A 19904-nucleotide genomic window follows, 5' to 3' on the forward strand; every position below is an offset into this window, starting at 1 on the left:
CATAGAATCTTTTTAATTACATTATTTCTATCAGTCCAACTGTTGGGTTCTGCTAGTTAACCTTGCATCTGAGCTGAGACCCTGCTTCTCTGTGTGTCACCATCACCACACCCAGGATGGCTCTGCTTTGGTCCCTCTGTGCCTCAGAATCCCTGGGGCTGGAGTCACCAAAGATTCCTGAGAGGGGGCTGCACACTATGGAGCAGCACCTGTCCACCAGTTATGAAGGCCACAGGTTCAAAATCTGGGGTCAGTGGCCATGGTTCTCAGAGGGCTCTAAAGGCATGGAGTTAGCCCTGGCTCGTCTACCGATTAGCTGTCACCACTCCTGGTGGTCATCCTGATTAAGGTCATCTCGGGTTTCTGACACAGAGGCCGCGCCCTGATCTGTACAAAAAGCCCCCTCTTATTTTTCCAAATGAAGTCACATTGCTAGGTTCCAGGAGGACATATCTTTTGGGAACCCCCTCCATCCACTATGGGTCCTACCCTCACGATACTGCCCCATCCCCTCTGCAAAGCCACCAGGGTCCATCCTGGCTTCTCGTCTTGTAGCTCCACCAGCTCTTCGGTGGCATCTATGGTACCCTGACCCAGCAGAAGTTGAAGACAATGCCAAGGACGGGGCCATGCACAGGCAGCCCCAATCAGGCCATAACTCTCAGCCTCCAGTTTCTATCTAGACTGTCTGGATACCCCAGGCCCTTTGCCAAGTGATGGTGAGCCCCTGCCCCAGCAGCCCCAGAGTCAACTTTGAGATGGAGTGGGAACCCTTCTTCGTCTTAGAGACTCTGAGACCCTGAGGCCCATGCTCCTCCATGGGGGCTTAGGTGTCCTAAGTTGAATGTTTAAGTCTCGGTGTCCAAACACTTGAAAGCAGGTGTTCTGGAGGCCAGCATGAAGCTGTGGTGGGGCTATGGCAGCCCTTGGAGTGCCCAAGGCCATTATCTGGTAGTTCTTAGTTATGGTGGCCCCTGAGCACATCCTCTACCTTACGCCCATCTCCATATGACTTGTGGCCCTTACTCCACATACAAGGATCCCATGGGTATTAGATATCGGAGTCACCATAATCCATGATGGCCTCAAGTCAGAAAATTAGTCACAACCCCTCTCCTTTTCCAAATCAGCTCCTATCTCAAGATTCTGAGCAGACATACACTTTAGGGGTCACTGTAAATCCTTCATGAGCTCTCTTAAACCCCCCAACCATAGCCTGCAAGACAGGGACTTAAACTTTCCAAGTGAGGAATCTGAGGCCCATGGACCACCTGCAGGGAGTCCTGTGTTCTTGAAGACTGTGAGGGAGGACACAGCAGCCAGGGCCTACTGCCACAGTCCATTCAGACATGGGCTAAAGCCATGTGCAGCCCTGATGCTCAAACGGGAACAGGCAGTGGGCACGTGACCTCAGAGCCTTGGGCAGAGTGAGGCTTCGGGGAGAGCCAGGGCTGTGTAGTTCACGTGACCCAGGCAGATGTGAACTTGGCAGTCCTCATAACTTCCCGCCCAGTCTGAGAGGACTCCACCGGCAAGGACTAAATGCGACTTCCATATCATGATAACCTGATCTGGTCACTGTTGCTAGAGAGAACTCCCTAACTTCAATGCTGCGGATTTCCCAATACCGTCAGGAAAGCGGATAGGCAGAGCCAAGACTCTCATGTCTGTCCAGATGTCCAGAGTACAGACTCTGGCACCCACTACTGGTCACGTAGCTTCTGAGGCTACCAGCTGAACTTCCCATGACCTGAGTCACACACCACTGTTTCTGACACTGCTTTGTACATGCCACCTTCTGGCCCTGCTCTGGTCTCTGTTAAGGTCACCATCCCCATCACTCCTACACCCTGCCAGCCCAGCAGGCCTGCTCTTACTCTGTCCTCAGGACCTGCCATTTCCACCCTGGACAGCCCCCCTGCCCCGCCTGCTGCTCCACAGCCTGCCCACCCTTTGTCCCCCACTGTATGCCTGTGCTCATTTCTCCCTCTCCTCAGTTTGAAGAGCTTGTCTACCTCTGGATGGAGCGACAGAAGTCGGGGGGCAACTATAGCCGCCACCGAGCACAGACGGAAAAGCATGTGGTCCTATGTGTGAGTTCCCTCAAGATTGACCTCCTCATGGATTTCCTGAATGAGTTCTATGCTCACCCCCGGCTCCAGGTAAGGCTGTGGGCACCCCTGAGGAGCCTGAGTTCTCCCCCCAACCCCCACCCCCACTGTGCAAGACTGCCACATGCTTGGGCAAGGTTCCTGAGCCCCCTAGATCCTGGTTATTGAATCCAGTGTGTGTGGGGGGGTGGGGGGTCTGTGACAGTTCCATAAAGCCCTGGGAATGACACCACCCAGGAGACCATACCGGCTGGTGTGTGTGTGGGGGGGGAGACAGGATCCTGCTCAGAGGCACTGACATACAGCCTGGCCAGCAGGACTACTACGTGGTCATCCTGTGTCCCTCCGAAATGGATATCCAGGTGCGCAGGGTACTGCAGATTCCCCTGTGGTCCCAGCGGGTCATCTACCTCCAGGGCTCTGCCCTCAAGGACCAGGACCTCATGCGAGCCAAGTGAGTGCCAGCCAGGATAGCGCAGCCAGATTTAGGCCTGAGGCCACCGGAAGCCCCCCCCCAGGTAGAGGTAGGGCCATGACAGGCTTGGTACAGGCCTCTGAGGCAGGCAGGGGTCCCAGGTGGAGGCAGGGCCAGGGTGGGTGGAATGGACAGGGTCTAGGCCCAGACAAGTGGGACCCTAGAGTCTAGCTCCGTCTCTAGTGCTAGTCACTGCCAGGCAGCCCAACAGGCACACCTGTGCTCATGTGCTGTGGGTCTTGCCTTTGGGCACCTTCCCCTCTCTTGCTCTGAGTCTGGGGATTTTCTCTGTCAGATTTCAGGGAGCTTAAAATAGATCAGGGGTGGAAAGTACCGGCTGCTGCGAGTCAATGGTGAAGACACGAGGGCTGAGGGTGGCTCTTGACTTAAAGACAAGTTGACAGAATGACTTGAGGTGACAGGAGTGTGCTGTTAACGTGTAACTGGAATGTGCTACTGCACCATCTGGGACTCTTCCCCCAAAGCCTCCCATGCCACATTTTTTATCCCAGAAAGCTCCTGCACCCTTTGTTGTGTGGCACAGGTGATGCAGGGCCAAGGGCAATCAGGACAATGGCCCAGGTCCCTCATCCCCAGAACCCTCAGCTGGGGCTCCCATGGATGCTGCCTGTTTGGGGATCCTGCCCATTTCCCATGAGACTCTAGCTGCCTGTGTCCAGCTCTGGGCTGGCAGACAGAAGAGGAAGTGGCGGCCAGTCAGGGAGGCACTCAGCTTTCGTGTGAGGTGTGAGGCTTTACTGCCCTGCTTGTGAGGTAAAATTTTCTCCAACTGGCTCTCAGCAGGGCTGAGTTATTTCTGTAACCAGGCTCCTGGAAACCTAGAAGGAGTTGAAATGACCACCCGAGTCCAGGCTGCCGAGTGGTCAAGCAGAAGAGGGGACAGGCTCTGTGCTCCAACACAGGGTGGATGGGAGCCCAGGAGATGGGCCAGATGCTAGACAGTGCCCCATGTAAAGCCAGGACCCACTCTTTTAACCCTAAGCCTCTAAGAGCTGCAAGCAGAGGCCAGAGTATGGGCAGATGTGGCATAATGTGGCTCAGAGTCCCATCCCAGGCACCATTGTGCCACAGTTTGGAGACCCTGGACAGTCCCTCCCTGGCCAATGAGTGTCTCCAGGGCAGGCTTGGCTCACAGGCTTTTTTCAGCATCTGAACTTGGACTCTGTTGTGAGTGTCCGGGCATACTGACCTGCCTGGAATGTTCTAGAAGAATCTGGGGAGGCAGGGAGGCCTGGGATGCACTGCAGGGTTCTATGCTGAGCCACCCTCCTTCTCCCTTCACACACCCGGTCCCTCCTGACCTCCTCCCGGGGAGGCCCTCTGGGTCCATAGCCTCACTCAGCAGCTGGTGCTCTGCAGGATGGACAATGGAGAGGCCTGCTTTATCCTCAGCAGCAGGAACGAGGTGGACCGAACAGCTGCGGTGAGTTCAGGCACACTACCCGCCCCAAGCCTGCACTCTCTGCCTACCCTTAGCACTGGCTCTCCAACACCAACCACACCTCCCCCCCCCCCAGGATCACCAGACCATCCTTCGAGCCTGGGCTGTGAAGGACTTTGCCCCCAACTGTCCCCTCTACGTCCAGATCCTCAAGCCTGAAAACAAATTTCACGTCAAATTTGCTGGTGTGTATGGGGCCCAGTGACCTAAGGGTGTGCAGGCTGCAAGGGTGTAAGTGGGGATGAAGTATTCCTCTCAGAGGTTCAAGGAGGGTTCACCCTTGGGATAACATGCCCTCCAGACCTCTGTATCAGAGAACAGGGCTAGCCTTGGCAGATGATCTGGCCTCCACCTGGGGCCGAGATCTGTGGGAGCAGGAGCCAGAGTTGGTATGGAAGGCAAGGGCACTATCTGATCAGAATGCCTATGGACAGGGCCCATGATGGGCATCTGGGGGACAGGTAAGGGCACCAGGGTAGAGCTGTGGTGACCCCAGAAATGCAGGTGCAGCTCAGAGGTGTGGGACTCATGCCAAGTAGGAGTTGGCTGTTCAAGCAGGGCTTCCAGGGACGCCACACAGGAACGTCTTCACACATTCAGAAAGACATGGGTGCTGTGGGGAGGGGCCACAGACAGCAGGGGTGGTGGGCCCTGACCCTGCAGTCCCCACAGACCACGTGGTATGTGAAGAGGAGTGCAAGTACGCCATGCTGGCCCTGAACTGCATCTGCCCGGCCACCTCCACCCTCATCACCCTGCTGGTGCACACGTCCCGTGGCCAGTGAGTGCCCTGTGCCAGAACGACTACCACGCCCTGGCCGTCCCGATCAACCCCACAAGGCAGGGCGGGCTCCCTGGAGGAGGAGGGCATGTAGTGGGCAGAGGTCTGGCACAGGAAGGGGTCCAGGGGGGTGCAGGGTGCATTTAACCAATTGGATAAGAGGGGCAGCTCTGTGTGAGGGTGACAGCCCTCTTATCCCGCTCTTCTGGTAGGGAAGGGCAGGAGTCTCCAGAGCAGTGGCAGCGCATGTATGGGCGCTGCTCAGGCAACGAGGTGTACCATATTCGCATGGGTGACAGCAAATTCTTCCGGGAGTATGAGGGCAAGAGCTTCACCTACGCAGCCTTCCACGCACATAAGAAGTACGCGGGACTGGATACGGGACTCGGGACTGGATACGGGTTTGGAGCCTGCTGTTCTGGCCACCACTGGGCTGCTCCCCCCTCCCCACCCAGAACCAGGTCAGCATGGGTGGGGCCCTGGGGCAGGATGCTGCAGAGTCTTGGCTCTGCCCACCTGGTGAGGATGGCCAGGTCAGGGCATCCCAGAAGAAGGCTCATATAAGTACCTGCCACAAAGCCTCTGCCCTCTGGATCTTCTCCTGAGGCTGGCCTGGGGTCCTCAAGTCCCCAACACCCAAGCGGTGGGCTTGTCCAAGAGGTCCATCTGGGGTCCCTGGAAGGAGAATGAGTTGTTCAGGAGGACAGCCTGAGCCACAGGGTGCTGAGTGTCCCTGAGCTCCTGGTCATGTCTACTCAGGTATGGTGTGTGCCTCATCGGGCTGAAGCGTGAGGAGGACAAGAGCATCCTGCTGAACCCAGGGCCCCGACACATCCTGGCTGCCTCTGACACCTGCTTCTACATCAACATCACCAAGGAGGAGAACTCAGCCTTCATCTTCAAGCAGGAGGAGAAGCAGAAGAGGCGGGGTCTTGCAGGACAGGCTCTGTATGAGGGACCATCCCGGCTGCCTGTGCACAGCATCATTGCCTCTATGGGTGAGCTGGTGCAGCTTGCAGGTGGTAGATGGGTGGCTTCCAAGGGTGTGTGCCACACTCTACCTGCCACTGGGTGGGAGACCCCTGACCCCTGAGATTCAGCTCACTCTTGGACATTATGAGCCTTTCCAGGCCTCAAGTTGTGGATCTGTCCAATTGAGGTACCCCCACCTATCAGAGTTTTGGTGAGCATCAGTTACCTGGGTAGCTGACAGCCTGGGAGGCCCTATGGTACAGAAACTACTAACCAGAGACCTGTGTAGTTCTCTCGGCCCAGAGCATCCCTTGACTAGATGAAGGCCCTGGCATCCACTAGGTGTAGATTGTCTGAAGTTAGCAACAGCTTAGCTTCAGGGCTCTTCCCAGGGACTTCTCTCTTCCCTTATCTGGTCCAAGTGACCTCCTGAGCAAGGCTGAGCCAAGATTCAGAAGGTAATATCTATGGCATGTATCACCCCCTACCAGCCCTTCAGAGGACAGTGGGGAACAGGAACAGGTCATTTAGCCTGTCAGGCCACAGACCCACAGGTTATCCAGGGCAAAGACCTACTTATGTGGTGCTAGCCCTAAGCTGTGACCCACAAAACCAATAAGCACCCACTGCGTGCCCAGCCTGAGTGGTCTCTAGGGACCATGTGCTTTGACTCTGTGGTACACATTGTCAGCCACAGGTGACGTGTCAGCAGCTGCCTGACTCTGAAGTTGCTGCCCCTGCAGTAACGGTTTGCCCTGGTGGTCAGGCCTAAGGAAGAGCTTGGGGTTGAGGCTGCTGATGCCCAGCCCAACCTCCACTATTGCTTGCTGTTTGCTCCCCTGCCCATGCCTGAGACAGTGACTCAGGAAGCGCTTCCACCCACTTCTCAGGTCTGGCCCACAGAGGCTATGGGTAGCATCCTTAAGCCAACCACCAACCCAAAGCTAGCAATCTTGGGCTAAGGTGAACAACAGAGACCAGCAGGTGAAAATAGGCCTCGCTGCTCCTGTTTCTGTGTGACAGCCCTCCCTAGCCCAACCCTTAAAGCAGATCAACCAGTTTCCCATGAGCACCAAGGGCCCTCACCCTCAGGAAGTCAGTCAGTCATAGTAATCAGTTTGGATGGGGCCCTGGAACTTGACATCACCACCACTCAGGGGCCTCCCTTGTCCTGAAGGGGTAACAAAGCCTCGGGGACATCCTAAAATACTTAGGGCCACACAGCTGGCCTAGAGAGTGGTGTGGGAAGGGCTGCTGGTCAGGTTCAACCCCTCTGTCCAGGGACAGTGGCCATGGACCTGCAGAATACAGATTGCCGGCCCTCCCAGGGTGGCAGCGGTGGGGGCAGCGGCAGCAAGCTGACTCTGCCCACGGAGAATGGCTCTGGTAGTCGGCGCCCCAGCATTGCACCTGTTCTGGAGCTGGCAGACAGCTCAGCGCTGTTGCCCTGTGACCTGCTGAGTGACCAGTCAGAGGACGAGGTGACACCTTCAGACGACGAGGGGCTCTCTGTGGTTGAGTGAGTGCTGAGTGGAGCTCAGCTTTCAGTGGGAGGGAAACGTCCCCAGGGCTGGGCATAGTGGCAATCCCTGCTTTGCAAATGGGGTCTTCTGGGTGGGGCACCAAAACACAGGGAATCAGAGCAGAGGTCCTCTACCTCACCCCAAGCCTAGTCCTGAGAGAGCACTTGAGAGCATGCTGGCAGGGGTGTACTAGGCTGGTACCCTTCCCTTGGCCTTAGCTGGAATCAGATATAATGGGGCTCACAGACCCAGAGTGGGTGATAGGGTAGCATAGCCCCATACCTGCTCAACCACTGAGCTGTCTGCCCTTGGTTACTCCATGAGTTGGTATAGAGCCAGGTAGTGACCCACAGACATTCCTGAGCTGGGTCAGCTCTTCTTGGTACTGTGAGGTGTGGCCCACCTCATACCAGGTGGGCATTGTTGGGGAAGGGTCTGCAGAAGTCACCAGCAGGTGATTTGGCAAGGCCTTGTCTAGAACCAGAGACTACAAGCCTACCTCAAGAGGCCATCCTAGCTAGGGTCTGAGGGCAAATCTTCTGGTTGAGACCAAGGACATTAGTTAAGTCCTCAGCAGTTTAGCTACCTTAACCTCAGTCACAGAATCCTCCTTTTGAGAACTGTTCTAAAGTTGAGGGCTCCCAGATCCTGCAAGTAGAAAGGACATGGGTCTCTGTGGCTGTGTCCTTTAAAGCACATGGAAACAGAAATAGAGGGTTGTGGCCAGGGCCCAGTGTCAAAGCATGGCATGGTGTGAATTGGGCACTGTAGGGTGGGGAGGAGGAGAGGCAGCCTTCTGAGAGGCTAGTCTGGAAGCACAGACCTGAGTACCTGTCTGTTACCTGGGGTGCCATGGGCATCACTCTGGAGACTGGTGATTACAGCCCTAGTGTTCTCAGCTTCCAGGCTCCAGAGAAAGACAGACACAGACATACAGAGAAAGAATATGAATGTATGTTTGTGTGTGTGTGGGTATGTATGTGCATGTGGTATGTGTATGTACATGTGTGGAAGTGGGTGGGAATTGCTTGTGTGTCCATGTGTGTTTGTGTGCATGTGTGTAGGTGCACATACACATATATCTGTGCATGTAAGATGTTCCTGGGCTTTCTTCCATGTGTATGTATATAAATGTCTGCACTGAATATATTTGTGGAATTTTTCTCTGGGGACATAAAGTGCCCCATGGGGTATAAGCTAGCCTCCTGACCCCCATCTGAGTAGCTTAGGGCTAACTGTTGGGAGGACACTCCCAGGCTTCCTCGGATGCTGCAGAGGGGAGCAGCCACAAGTGGCCCTTCTGCACCCCACCTTAGCCTCAGATACTCTAGGACCTTGGGGTACCTGTTCCAGCCCTAGCCTAGGAAGCAGGGACAGGTCCCTGAGGTCTCATTTCATTGGCTGTCCCAGGTAGGTGTAAGAATCAGGAGATGGGAAGCCTGTTAGTACCAGGTGACTCCATGAATATTCTAGAAAAGGGAGGGTAATTTTGAAGTGGCCAGGCCAGCTTGCCATGGTGCCATGCTGTGGTCCCTGTCTTCACCCAGGTATGTGAAGGGCTATCCCCCCAACTCACCATACATTGGCAGCTCCCCGACCTTATGCCACCTCCTGCCTGTGAAAGCCCCCTTCTGCTGCCTGCGGCTGGACAAGGTAAGGCTGAGTCTCCACAGCTGTGGCTACCGGCCATCCCACTGTGGTGGCTACCGGCCATCCCACTGTGGTGGCCACCGGCCATCCCACTGTGGTGGCCACCGGCCATCCCACTGTGGTGGCCACCGGCCATCCCACTGTGGTGGCCACCGGCCATCCCACTGTGGTGGCCACCGGCCATCCCACTGTGGTGGCCACCGGCCATCCCACTGTGGTGGCCACCGGCCATCCCACTGTGGTGGCCACCGGCCATCCCACTGTGGTGGCCACCGGCCATCCCACTGTGGTGGCCACCGGCCATCCCACTGTGGTGGCCTGTCTCACCCCACCTGCCTGCTCTGATCTCACTACAGCCTTTTCTGAACAGGTTGAAAGCAGATCAGGACCACTGAGCCCCAGTCCCCCAAACACCTTGCATGCTCCCAGATGAGGACTACTCTCCTCATATAACCGGTCACCAGAGTCAGGCAGAGCCAGGGTCTCCTGTCGAGGGAACTCAGGACTCCAAAGGCCTTGTCCTATCACTTCCCCTTCCTACCTTCCTTGGGACCCCTTGTTGACTTTGAAGAGCTTGGATCCCATGGTTAGTGTGACAGAACTCACTCCATGATAGAGCCAGCCCATGCATCTGGTCTAGCACCCAGAGGCAGGGCGGGGCACAGTTGGCCACATCTCTGGCTATACTGTCCTACTGTGAAAGTGACTGTTTCTATGGTGCAGTCACTGCAGAGATAAGGGCAGGATAGCTGCTAACCTGTCCATTCGGAATCGGCTTCCTTAATTCTAGATCCCTATATTCTCCTTAGCATGTTACCAAGAAGAAATCATGCTTTGCATTCATTGGTGGAGGCATGTGGCCTCTTGTTTTACTCGGGGCCCATACTGTTTCATGTTGCCCTGGGATCTGAACCCTTTGATGCTTGCCAGCCTCTCACACTTCCTCACTGTGCATGCCCAGCTGTAGAGATCTCACTCCATTTAGGGAAAGGGGCTTTAGACAACAGGGTCAGATGCTGCCTGTGACTCTGGTGGGCAGAGCTAAGCAGTGCATGTGTGTGAATATGGCATACACACATGTGCACATGTGACTTGGCCCTCTGCATTTCTGTAGCTAAATGCAGCGTTGGCTGGCTTCCACCAAGCTTTGTGGGACACTGACTTTAGGGCAGCCAGATGGGTTAGCCCTGGTGGCTGGTGGCCCCGTATCCCCCCAGGGCTCCCATGTGCTGCACGTTGCATGTCCCTGCTGTTGTTGGCCCACCAGCTTCTCCCACAGCCAGGGTGGTGCCCAGCTTGGGTTCCCCCACATCCCCAGGGCTGCAAACACAACAGCTATGAAGATGCCAAAGCCTATGGGTTCAAGAACAAGCTGATTATCGTCTCTGCTGAGACAGCAGGCAATGGGCTCTACAACTTCATCGTACCTCTGCGCGCCTACTATCGGTCCCGCCGGGAACTCAACCCCATTGTGCTGCTGCTGGACAACAAGTGAGACAGTGTGCAATCCCCATGATGCCTTGCTTTCTGTGCTGCTGGTCCATTTCCTGTTGTCTTCTGTGGCTGTCCCTCCTTTATCTTGCTGGCCTTAACAGCTTCCTCCTCTAGTTTCTCCTGTGACCTCTTTATATCATGTCCCCACAACTGAGAGTCACAGGTAACAGGACCACAGGATTGCCAAAACCATAGCTCTCTTCACCTAAGGACCCCAGAAGCATGGCTGCCAGAGCCCAATGTCCAGTCTTGGCTGTATAACCTCAGCAAGTCCAGGGCCTCAGTTTCCCCTGAGTTGAATAGGTGGCAGGGCTTTTGGCCTTAAATCCCCCCAGTCCCATGTTTTTGGGGCCCTAAGAGTGTGGGGAGGATAAACCATAGAGTAGGTGACACTTCCAGGCTCTGCTGTCCCCACAGGCCTGACCACCACTTCCTGGAGGCCATCTGCTGCTTCCCCATGGTCTACTACATGGAGGGCTCTGTGGACAAGTAAGATGAGAACAGCCATGGCCTGAATGCCTGCTGTCCCTCCACCATCCTTCCCCAGAGCTCCACAAATGAGCAGCTGGCCCAGACCCAGGGGAAAGGGGGAAGGAGGTTGAGAGGGCTTGGTGGGGTGGGGATCCTATGGCCATACTCCTTGCCCCGTGCAGCCTGGACAGCCTGTTGCAATGTGGCATCATCTATGCTGACAACCTGGTGGTAGTGGACAAGGAGAGCACCATGAGTGCTGAAGAGGACTATATGGCAGACGCCAAGACCATTGTCAATGTGCAGACCATGTTTCGGTGAGCACCCAACCCATGGGAGCCAGGCCTCACACAAATGGATATGGAGTCACTGTGAAAATCCATAGCCCCGACCAAAGGGCCCACCAACACCCAGAGACCTGACCATGGAACCCAACACAGCCCTCACAGCCCTCACCATGGGACCTACAAGAGACCCCACAGTCATGACCATAGGACCCACCAAGGTTCACAGACCTCACCACAGAGCCCACAAGAGACTACACTTCTATGACTACAGGATCCAACACAGACCCCACAGCCCTGACCACAAGATCTGCCAGAGACCAACACCCACAGTTGTAACAATGAGACCCACAAGAGGCCACCCAATCATGACCCACAGGACTCACCATAAACCCCACAGCACTGACCAGAGCCATAAGACCCACCACAGACTCCCACAGGTTGGGACCTACTCAGACCCCCGGCACTGACTGGAGAACACTGCCTATCGTCCCTCCCCCAGGCTCTTCCCCAGCCTGAGCATCACTACAGAACTCACACACCCTTCCAACATGCGCTTCATGCAGTTCCGTGCCAAGGACAGCTATTCTCTGGCGCTTTCCAAACTGGAAAAGGTAAGTGGGCCCCTTCTGGTGGGCTGTCCTTTGCCAAAGAGCCCAGAGACCAGAGGCAAGGGGAGAGAGCAGGGCTGTGGGAGCTTGGGCTTCTGTCTTGCTTGAGCTAAGGAGATAGGCTCAGCAGATGCAAGGCTTTCCTTGTGGGGCTGCTTCCCTGAGCACCTGCAGGTCCGTCCTAATCCCCTATGGAATCACCCAGAACTGGTAACAAATAACCTACAGCTCACCAAGTACCAGACACTGCCTCTGTCCTGGACATGGAGGATCAGAGAGTGGGGAAAACCTCTCACATTTCTGACCTTGGAGTTCCGTGGGGAGTGTCAGCTCCATGGAGGGTATCGGTTGGGCCAAATATGGAACTCAGGGACACAGAGACTCAGTAAGGCATTAGAGACACACTAAGGACCCAGAAACCCAGTAGGGGAATGGGGAGTTTCCGGGGTATGAGGGACAGGTCACTGTCTGTGTTGCTCTGGTGTATGGCCGACTGTGGCCCTACCTCCTATCCACACAAGGAATGGCCACCTGGGGTAAGGGCAGTGGAGGTCAGGTGTGGACGAGGAAGCCACAGCTGCTGATGTTTGCTGTTCTGTGTGAGTCCCAAGTTCAGCCCAGGCCAGTGTGCTTGTGGAGAGCTGTCAGAGGCCAGCATGGCAAATGGAAAAGACCTAGGAATTGTCTGGGCTAAGCCTGACTCCAGATATCAGGCAGAACAGACCAGCTCTAGGGTTTCTTACTGCGCATGAGCACAGCAGTGACCTGAAGCTAAGTTGAAGTGGAAGTGGTCCATGGGAGCCTGTGGTCTGGCTGAGCCAGAGAAACATGAGGGAGGCAGAGCCCTGAACAAGTGTGGCTCCTGCTGTCGAGCCTACCCACAACCCTGGGCCTGCCTAGCATCTGAGTCCATACTGGGAAGGGTCAAGGAATGTCTACATGGTCAAAGGTACCGGTATTATGTGAATGGGCACTCAGACCACTGCCCCACATCTCATGAGAGCCCTCATGGTGTGACTGAGTAGACCAGGCTGGTGTCCAGGCATGGAGCCATGATGGAGCCTGTGTCCCTTTACACAGTCACACCTGGGGCCAACCCTGCTCCTCACAGGCCTCAAGGCAGCCTGAAAATGGGTGAAGGCAGCATACACAGCAGTAACTGGCTCACGCGCCCTCTATGTCAGCAGTACAGGGTGAGGCTTTCATCCCCTCCCTGTAGCATGGACCTGGTGACTGGCACCTCCGTCTCAAGGCAGTGAATGGTCCTGGGCCCATTGTGTGGCTTTGTGACCGTAGGGATGACAAGGGCAAGCTGAGGAAGGCAGGGCACCGAGGTAGTGAATTCATGGATGCTGAGGGGTTGGGATCCACAATGAATGAATGTCCTGGGCAGACAAGGTAAGGAAGAAGATGAGGCAGGTTGCTGGTGCTGTGGCTTCCTGGGGATGGTAGAACCAACCCCCAGTCACATCCACTGTTAAGGTCTGTGTATCACTGATGTGGGATTGTCCACATCAAAGACAAATGTCTGAATGTCTCCTTGTCTGAAACAGAAGGGAATGTTTTGGAAAGAAACTAACATTTGAAACCTTCCCTTTCCTTCTAGTCTCTTGGGACCAATAGGGTGATCACTTCTGTCTAGTAGTGTTCTTAGGAAAGCCAGTGGGATGCTTGAGTTACCACAGTGGCTTATCTTCACAAGGTGCACGCCCCAGTGGGAAGGCAGTGGCCATGGCTGCAGAATTGTCAGGTGGGACAACCATGTGTCGTAGCTCAGATATACTTGGTTCTTCGCAGGCCAGTAAAGCCCACATCCTAGACCCTGTTTCCCTCTGACCCAGCTCTTCCCACTGTGGGAAGGACAGTGCAAGGACAGACAAAATGAGAGGCACCTTTGCTACCTTGTCTGTGCGCTTCCTTCTGTCGCTGGAAGATGTGACTGGTAGAGGGTTCGCTGGTGGAAAGGCCACCTGTAACTAGTTATTCCTGATGGCCTCTAGGACTGTGTGCCTTCCACTGAAGCAAATTCCTTATGCATAAGGGATGTGTCCTCAGATGCCAGTGTGGGCTGACTTGGCCATGGGTGTCTACACTCATCTGACTCCCTTGTGGGAGCTTCCTGGAAGAGGGGCCTGGAAGAAAGCTTGCCCTCATTCCTAAGTCCACGAATAGCCCCTTCCAGGCACAGGGACTTGGCAGATAGGACCATGCTAAGGAACTTGAGATGGGAAATGGTCCTCAATGCTGACAGTGGCCCCACATAATCAGAAGGGGACATGACAGGCAGGACATCAGAGACAGGAAGAGGCCACAGGCCAAGGACTCTGGGCGTCCCTGGGAGCTGGATACGGTGGGGGAAATGATTCTGCAGAGCCTCCAAAGGGCACAAGGCCCAGCTGACCCTAACTTCAGCCACTGAGAGCCCACATTAGACTTCAGACTTCAGAGCCTTGAAACAAAGTTCTGAGCCACTATATCTGTGATGGTGTATCCCAAAAAACTCACACTGTGAGCCATCAGATCCAATGCCTGAAGCTTCGTGCCTGTGAAAAGGGCAGTGAGCAGCAACATGCATGCTTATCCCTCCGCTAACATGCTCCAGTGCCAGAATCACAAAATGTGATTCAAGATCAAATCGTTCAGATTATTGACAATCCCACGCTAAGGGTGTGGCTCAGTATAGCATGCCTGCCCAGTGTGTGCAAGGCCCTAAGTTCCAAATCCAGGAACGTATCTCACAGGTCCTGGGTCCCACTTTCCTCTCAGAGCCCCAAACTCTCCCTAGGCTCTGGCCCTGAGTGTCTCTGGGGAGATGCAGCTGGATATTCAGGCCTACTGGCCAAAAGTCTGTTGGTGTATGCACAAACACACATCCATGTACACATACCATGTACATATTACACACATGCACATAAAATGCTTGCATCCACATACCACACATACATGTACATAGATACGCATATACATACCACACGTGGACACACCCTACGTACATATCTTTTCTTATGGCCACCCACGATCCCATGTGCCATCTGAGGATCCCTTTTCTGCAGCGAGAACGGGAGAATGGCTCCAACCTGGCTTTCATGTTCCGCCTGCCATTTGCTGCTGGCCGAGTGTTTAGTATCAGCATGTTGGATACACTCCTCTACCAGGTCAGCTGGGATGTGGAGGGAGGTGGGTGGGGTCTGAGATCTGGTCCCATTGCTCTGGACAGCCCTCCCCAGATTCCCTGAGACCCAACCCTGCTGGAGCAGCAGGTCTCACTGTCCTCAGGGATACCCTGGTACCACTCTGGGGGTCTTGGGTCCTGGTCCTTTTTAGACCTCACGTGCTGGGCTGGCAGGCAGGTGGCTTCTGAGTGTGCTGAGGCTGGAGCATCTGCCTCACGTGGCCCTGCTGCCCCACAGTCCTTCGTGAAGGACTACATGATCACCATCACCAGGCTGCTGTTGGGCCTAGACACCACACCAGGCTCTGGCTACCTCTGTGCTGTAAGTGAAAGCCAAGTATATGACACAAGCTGGCATCCTGCTTGGGTCACTGCAGTTCTGGGGCTCTGGGCACTGCCTGCAGCCCTTCTCAGCTTAGGGCTTCCCTCTTATTGCAGATGAAGGTAACCGAGGATGACCTGTGGATCCGTACTTATGGCCGCCTCTTCCAGAAACTCTGCTCCTCCAGTGCTGAGATCCCCATTGGCATCTACAGGACCGAGTGCCATGTCTTCTCCTCTGAGGTACATCCCCGTTGCTGTATTAAGCCTTACTTACAGTTGGCTCTGGGGATCTGTATGTGCCTGATGTTTGCTAGAGGCTCCTTCCAGGCAGGTTCAGTGTCCAAAACACATGCCTCCAATGAGGGCAACTGCTACTCTGGGGAGAACGGTGACCTTGGGTAGCATCCCAGACCTCCAGGGGACTTTGTAGAGAGGGTATCAGGGGCGGCCTGGTGCAGCTAGTCTATCCGTGTGGGTGGCATATCCACCTACCATCCTGCCCCCTGCATGCTCTGTGTGAACTTACAGGCTAAGATGCACTGGGTAGGGGCAAACACACCCACGGGTCCCACATAGCTCTTGGTTTCCTTTACAGCCCCATGACCTCAGAGCCCAGGTGAGCACCCCCCAGGCCCCAAGTGGAGTTTCTGCTTCACCTGTGCCTCATGGAGATTTCCCCTACCTTGGTCATGCCCGTGGGAAGCGTGCAGGAAATGAAAAGGTGTTGACCCACTGGGCTTTGGGGGAGGGGGTTGGCTCTCATCAGTTACCATTCTCCTATAAATGGGGAAACTGAGGCAGGTGGAAATTGCCCATGGGTTTACCCACATCATGTGTACCCCTCATTCCAGCCCAGCTCCATGCGCCATCAGCAAGTCCCACTGTAGCCTCCAGAGTGGCAGGTCCCCTATGGGCTGGTCTGACCCCACACCCTCATTATCCCCTCAGTCTCTCTAAGGTATTGCCTAATGGGGTCCCCACATTTTCCCCAGCACCTCACATGCCCACTCACTGACTCCCAGGTTTGTTTGATGGGGGGCCCTGCCCCACCTGTATATGGGGAAACTGGTATAGACAAGGGCCCCAATGCTAGCGCAGAGCCAGGATATGCCAGGCCAGAGGGACCAACCAGACCAGATGCGATGGCCTGGAGAGGCTAAGGATCCTCTTCCTGGGGACACTGGCTCCATCCCGGATCAGACTTTGAACAGGTCTAGGAGGCCAGGCAGACTGGGGTACATGTGGGAATGCAGGACCCCGTAGTCCTTCTGGCCTGGAGAAGGGTGGCATTCACACTGTGGGTCCAGAGCCCATATCCTTCCTGACACCTCAAGGCACAAGGGGCCCCAGCCCACAGCCCCTCCTGCCTGCCCAGTCCCAGATCTCGGTGAACATGGAGGACTGCGAGGACACTCGGGAGGCCAAGGGGCCCTGGGGCACACGGGCTGCCCCTGGCAGTGGCAGCACCCATGGCCGACACGGGGGCAGCACGGACCCAGCGGAGCACCCACTACTGCGCCGCAAGAGCCTGCAGTGGGCCCGCAAGTTGAGTCGCAAGAGCAACAAGCAGGCGGGGAAGGCGTCTGCAGCCACTGAGTGGATCACACAGCAGCGGCTCAGCCTCTACCGGCGCTCTGAGCGCCAGGAGCTCTCAGAGCTGGTCAAGAACCGGATGAAGCACCTGGGACTGCCCACCACTGGCTATGGTAAGGGCAGGCAGTGAGGCAGGACAGGTTGGGTCACAGTAGAGCAGCTGAGGGGAATCTCAGCAGGCATGGGCACAATGGTCACTCAGGCCTGCTCAGAGGACTGAGGAGTGTCTTACACCCACCCAGAATGGACAAGATGCCGAATAACCCACAAACTGGCTCACCTCTGCCACTCTGGAGCCTCAATTTTCCCAGCAGAAAGTAAGGGACTGGACCTAGAGAAAGAGTAGCGTGGAGAGCCAAGCCAGCTCCCCCAAAGCTCATGGCCTTCATTAGGGGTACAAGTCCAGTCTTCCTGTTTCATGAGAGACGTGAGAGACAAGGAGCTGGCAGCTCCCTGCCAGGGATAAGGTAGGGCACAGTCATCGGGAACAAGAATGCCTACACATTCCTCTGTCCATCCCACTGCCCTCCCCAAGACCATCACCACATTCTAATGCTTTAGACTCCATCCTAGGGGAACATCCATGCCAAGAGTCTTCTGGAACCACCCTCTCTTTGTGCCATTTTTGGGTAGCATCTGTGACTTCAACCAGGCTGCCTCTGCTGATGAGGCCAAAGGTCAAAGGCCAAGATCTCTATTCTGGCCTGTGCCTCCCCACCACTCTTTTAGCGTCTCAATACTTAGCCATTGCTGAGGCCCAGCCTACATTGTGATGTCTGCCATCACCTGAGATGGGGCCCTAAAGACTTCCCCAAGTAGAGGAGCTGCCCAGCGGTCACTGGGGCTGGGCCGTGTGCTGGCCATGCATATTGGGTGTTCTGGGCATATTCACAAGGCAGAGCTACTCTTTACTAAGGGGTAGGCCCAGGGAAGACTGAGACCAGGATTTTGAGAATAGCATGACCATCCCAGAGCCTTTCCCAGCCGTGTGCACACAATTCCTTATATTTAATGATCCCCTCAGTAGCCCTGCCTGGGTAACCCACTGTTCCAGGGACGTAGCCACCGAAGCTCAGCATGAGCCATGGCAAATACGAGTAGAGGCAAAGTTCAGCCCATGTGACCAAGCTTAGAACTGGCACCTTCCCTGTGTGTCCCTCAGCCTCTGCAAACCCCCTACATGCCAGTGCTTGACAGAAGGATCAGGTTCCCTTTGGCAATTGACTTGCTTCTGAGGCGGCTGGTGCTGGCCACCACTGTCCAGCATGGACGGTGTCTGCGTGCAGCCGGCCGCTGCCCTGCACCCATTCTGCTGTGCCAGCGTGCCCACCCCGCCACTGCTTGCTGACCTGTCTCTCTCTCTGTTTCTGTCTGTGCCTCTCCTATGTGTTCCATAGAGGACGTAGCAAATTTAACAGCCAGTGATGTGATGAATCGGGTAAACCTGGGATATTTGCAAGGTAATTCTGCTCCAGTGGGTACCGGCCACCACACAGGGGATGTGCCAACCCTTTGTCACCTTGGCTGGGCCAGACAATGACCAGGAGAGAGGAGAGGGCTTTGTGTGTCCACAGAGGGTTGGTTCTCAGACCTTCTGTCTTCCTCCTTGGTTTATTCTGGGAACCCAGATGATGGTGTCCACCCTGGCTCCAGGGCTTAACCCCAAATATTTCACCCACCTCTGTTGTTAGGATGTGCCATGCCACCTAACTTTGCCCTGAGTAGGCAACAGGCCATTCCAGCAACAGCTGGCCTCTCGGGCTAGTCCCATGAGATGCCCAAAGTCCCTGTGTGTCTTAATGAGCCTCCTGCCAGGCAAGAGGATAGAAATTAGGGTTGTACTCTGTGCCAAGGCATAGGCAGGTGTGGACTACCCAAGCCAAGTAGACTCAGGGCTTCCAGAGAAGGCTTTTTCTCCATGCCCGAGATAAAGCTGACCTAGTAGTCACTTCTCATCTGCTTTAAAGCTGCTGAGCACCTCCTCCAAGGAGCTACCACATACGGAGACCTGTCAAAGCAGAGCAAAGGCTACGCCACAGCCTTCAGTGCCTCCCCCTCCAAACAGGTCTTCTGGGAGCTTTAGGGGTGTTTGGGCCCAAGTAGATGTCAATTTAGCTGGGTCCTTTTTTGCAAGGATGGCATGGGCAGCCACAGAAGCGAAGTGTTGGCATCTCCTGGGCTGTGGTTTTCCTCATCCTGCCACTCATAATAGCAGTCATGGAAGCTGGGCCCTCTGCTGGCCACTTGAGGTTCTGAACTGGGCCTGGAGACTTCCACGAACCAAGCATACCCTGCACCCAGCTACATCTGCTTCCTGTGTGGCTCCTAGGCAAAGGTGGGCAGGTGAGGGCTTGGGCAGCTCCTGCAGGATCACGGGGTGCTGTTATGTGCTCACTGAGCATCACCTGTGTGCTCACTGGGGAAAATATGCTGGAACTTGGCAACCAGGACTCACAGTACCCTACATGCAGCATGGAGTGGTGTCAGGATGTGTGGCCAGAGTGTCACAACCTGCTCATAAAGGGCATCACCCAGTGTGGGACTGTACCCGGGGGCTCGGTGTGCATAGGAGACAGGAGAAAGAGCACAGCCCTGTTGTTCTGGTTCTGAGTTGAGCAAGCTGAGGCTCAGGTTAGGAAGCTCTGGCTACATAGGGAAATGGGCGTAGCTGCCCAGGGCTTAGGTCCGGGAGGTACTCAGCTGGGGGAGGTGAGAGAAGGTGAGGGAAGGCAGAGCTGCTACAGAGGCCTAACCTGTTGAGTTTCCATTCTAGAAGTGCATTCAAGTCAACTTGCCCATGTCCCTATTCCTGTCCCTGCTCTCTACCTTTACCAAGCATGTGGATGCCAAGGCTACCTCAAGGCAGCTGGCTTGCTCTCCCGGGCCAAGCAGTTGGAGACAGTACCGCAAAACTGACCCTAGCCCCAATCCGGCATGGTAGCTGGAATTTGGCATGGTCTCCTCAGCTTAGCAACACAGAA

The 19904-nt window shown here is 55.3% G+C and overlaps 1 protein-coding gene across 13 annotated transcripts in view; it reads left to right on the forward strand.

Moving 5' to 3' along the window:
* The window catches only part of Kcnt1 (potassium sodium-activated channel subfamily T member 1), a 56298-nt gene that overhangs the window by 34376 nt on the left and 2018 nt on the right, over positions 1 to 19904 (forward strand). For 3 of the 13 annotated variants that reach the window (XM_051184869.1, XM_051184873.1, XM_051184864.1), the window contains 19 exons: positions 1998 to 2162; positions 2429 to 2565; positions 3940 to 4030; positions 4125 to 4233; positions 4721 to 4829; positions 5042 to 5191; positions 5589 to 5827; positions 7083 to 7320; positions 8872 to 8977; positions 10293 to 10465; positions 10886 to 10957; positions 11122 to 11256; positions 11726 to 11837; positions 14888 to 14989; positions 15245 to 15328; positions 15445 to 15570; positions 15926 to 15946; positions 16706 to 17036; positions 18321 to 18383. In XM_051184869.1, coding sequence (XP_051040826.1) covers positions 1998 to 2162; positions 2429 to 2565; positions 3940 to 4030; positions 4125 to 4233; positions 4721 to 4829; positions 5042 to 5191; positions 5589 to 5827; positions 7083 to 7320; positions 8872 to 8977; positions 10293 to 10465; positions 10886 to 10957; positions 11122 to 11256; positions 11726 to 11837; positions 14888 to 14989; positions 15245 to 15328; positions 15445 to 15570; positions 15926 to 15946; positions 16706 to 17036; positions 18321 to 18383 — 2563 coding nt within the window. Of the gene's footprint in view, positions 1 to 1997; positions 2163 to 2428; positions 2566 to 3939; positions 4031 to 4124; positions 4234 to 4720; positions 4830 to 5041; positions 5192 to 5588; positions 5828 to 7082; positions 7321 to 8871; positions 8978 to 10292; positions 10466 to 10885; positions 10958 to 11121; positions 11257 to 11725; positions 11838 to 14887; positions 14990 to 15158; positions 15329 to 15444; positions 15571 to 15925; positions 15947 to 16705; positions 17037 to 18320; positions 18384 to 19904 lie in introns of those variants that run through there. The other 10 variants (XM_051184870.1, XM_051184863.1, XM_051184862.1 and 7 more) reach the window with 8 other exon arrangements.

The sequence above is a fragment of the Phodopus roborovskii genome, unplaced genomic scaffold (genome assembly GCF_943737965.1).
Source record: "Phodopus roborovskii unplaced genomic scaffold, PHOROB, whole genome shotgun sequence".
NCBI classification, from domain to species: domain Eukaryota; kingdom Metazoa; phylum Chordata; class Mammalia; order Rodentia; family Cricetidae; genus Phodopus; species Phodopus roborovskii.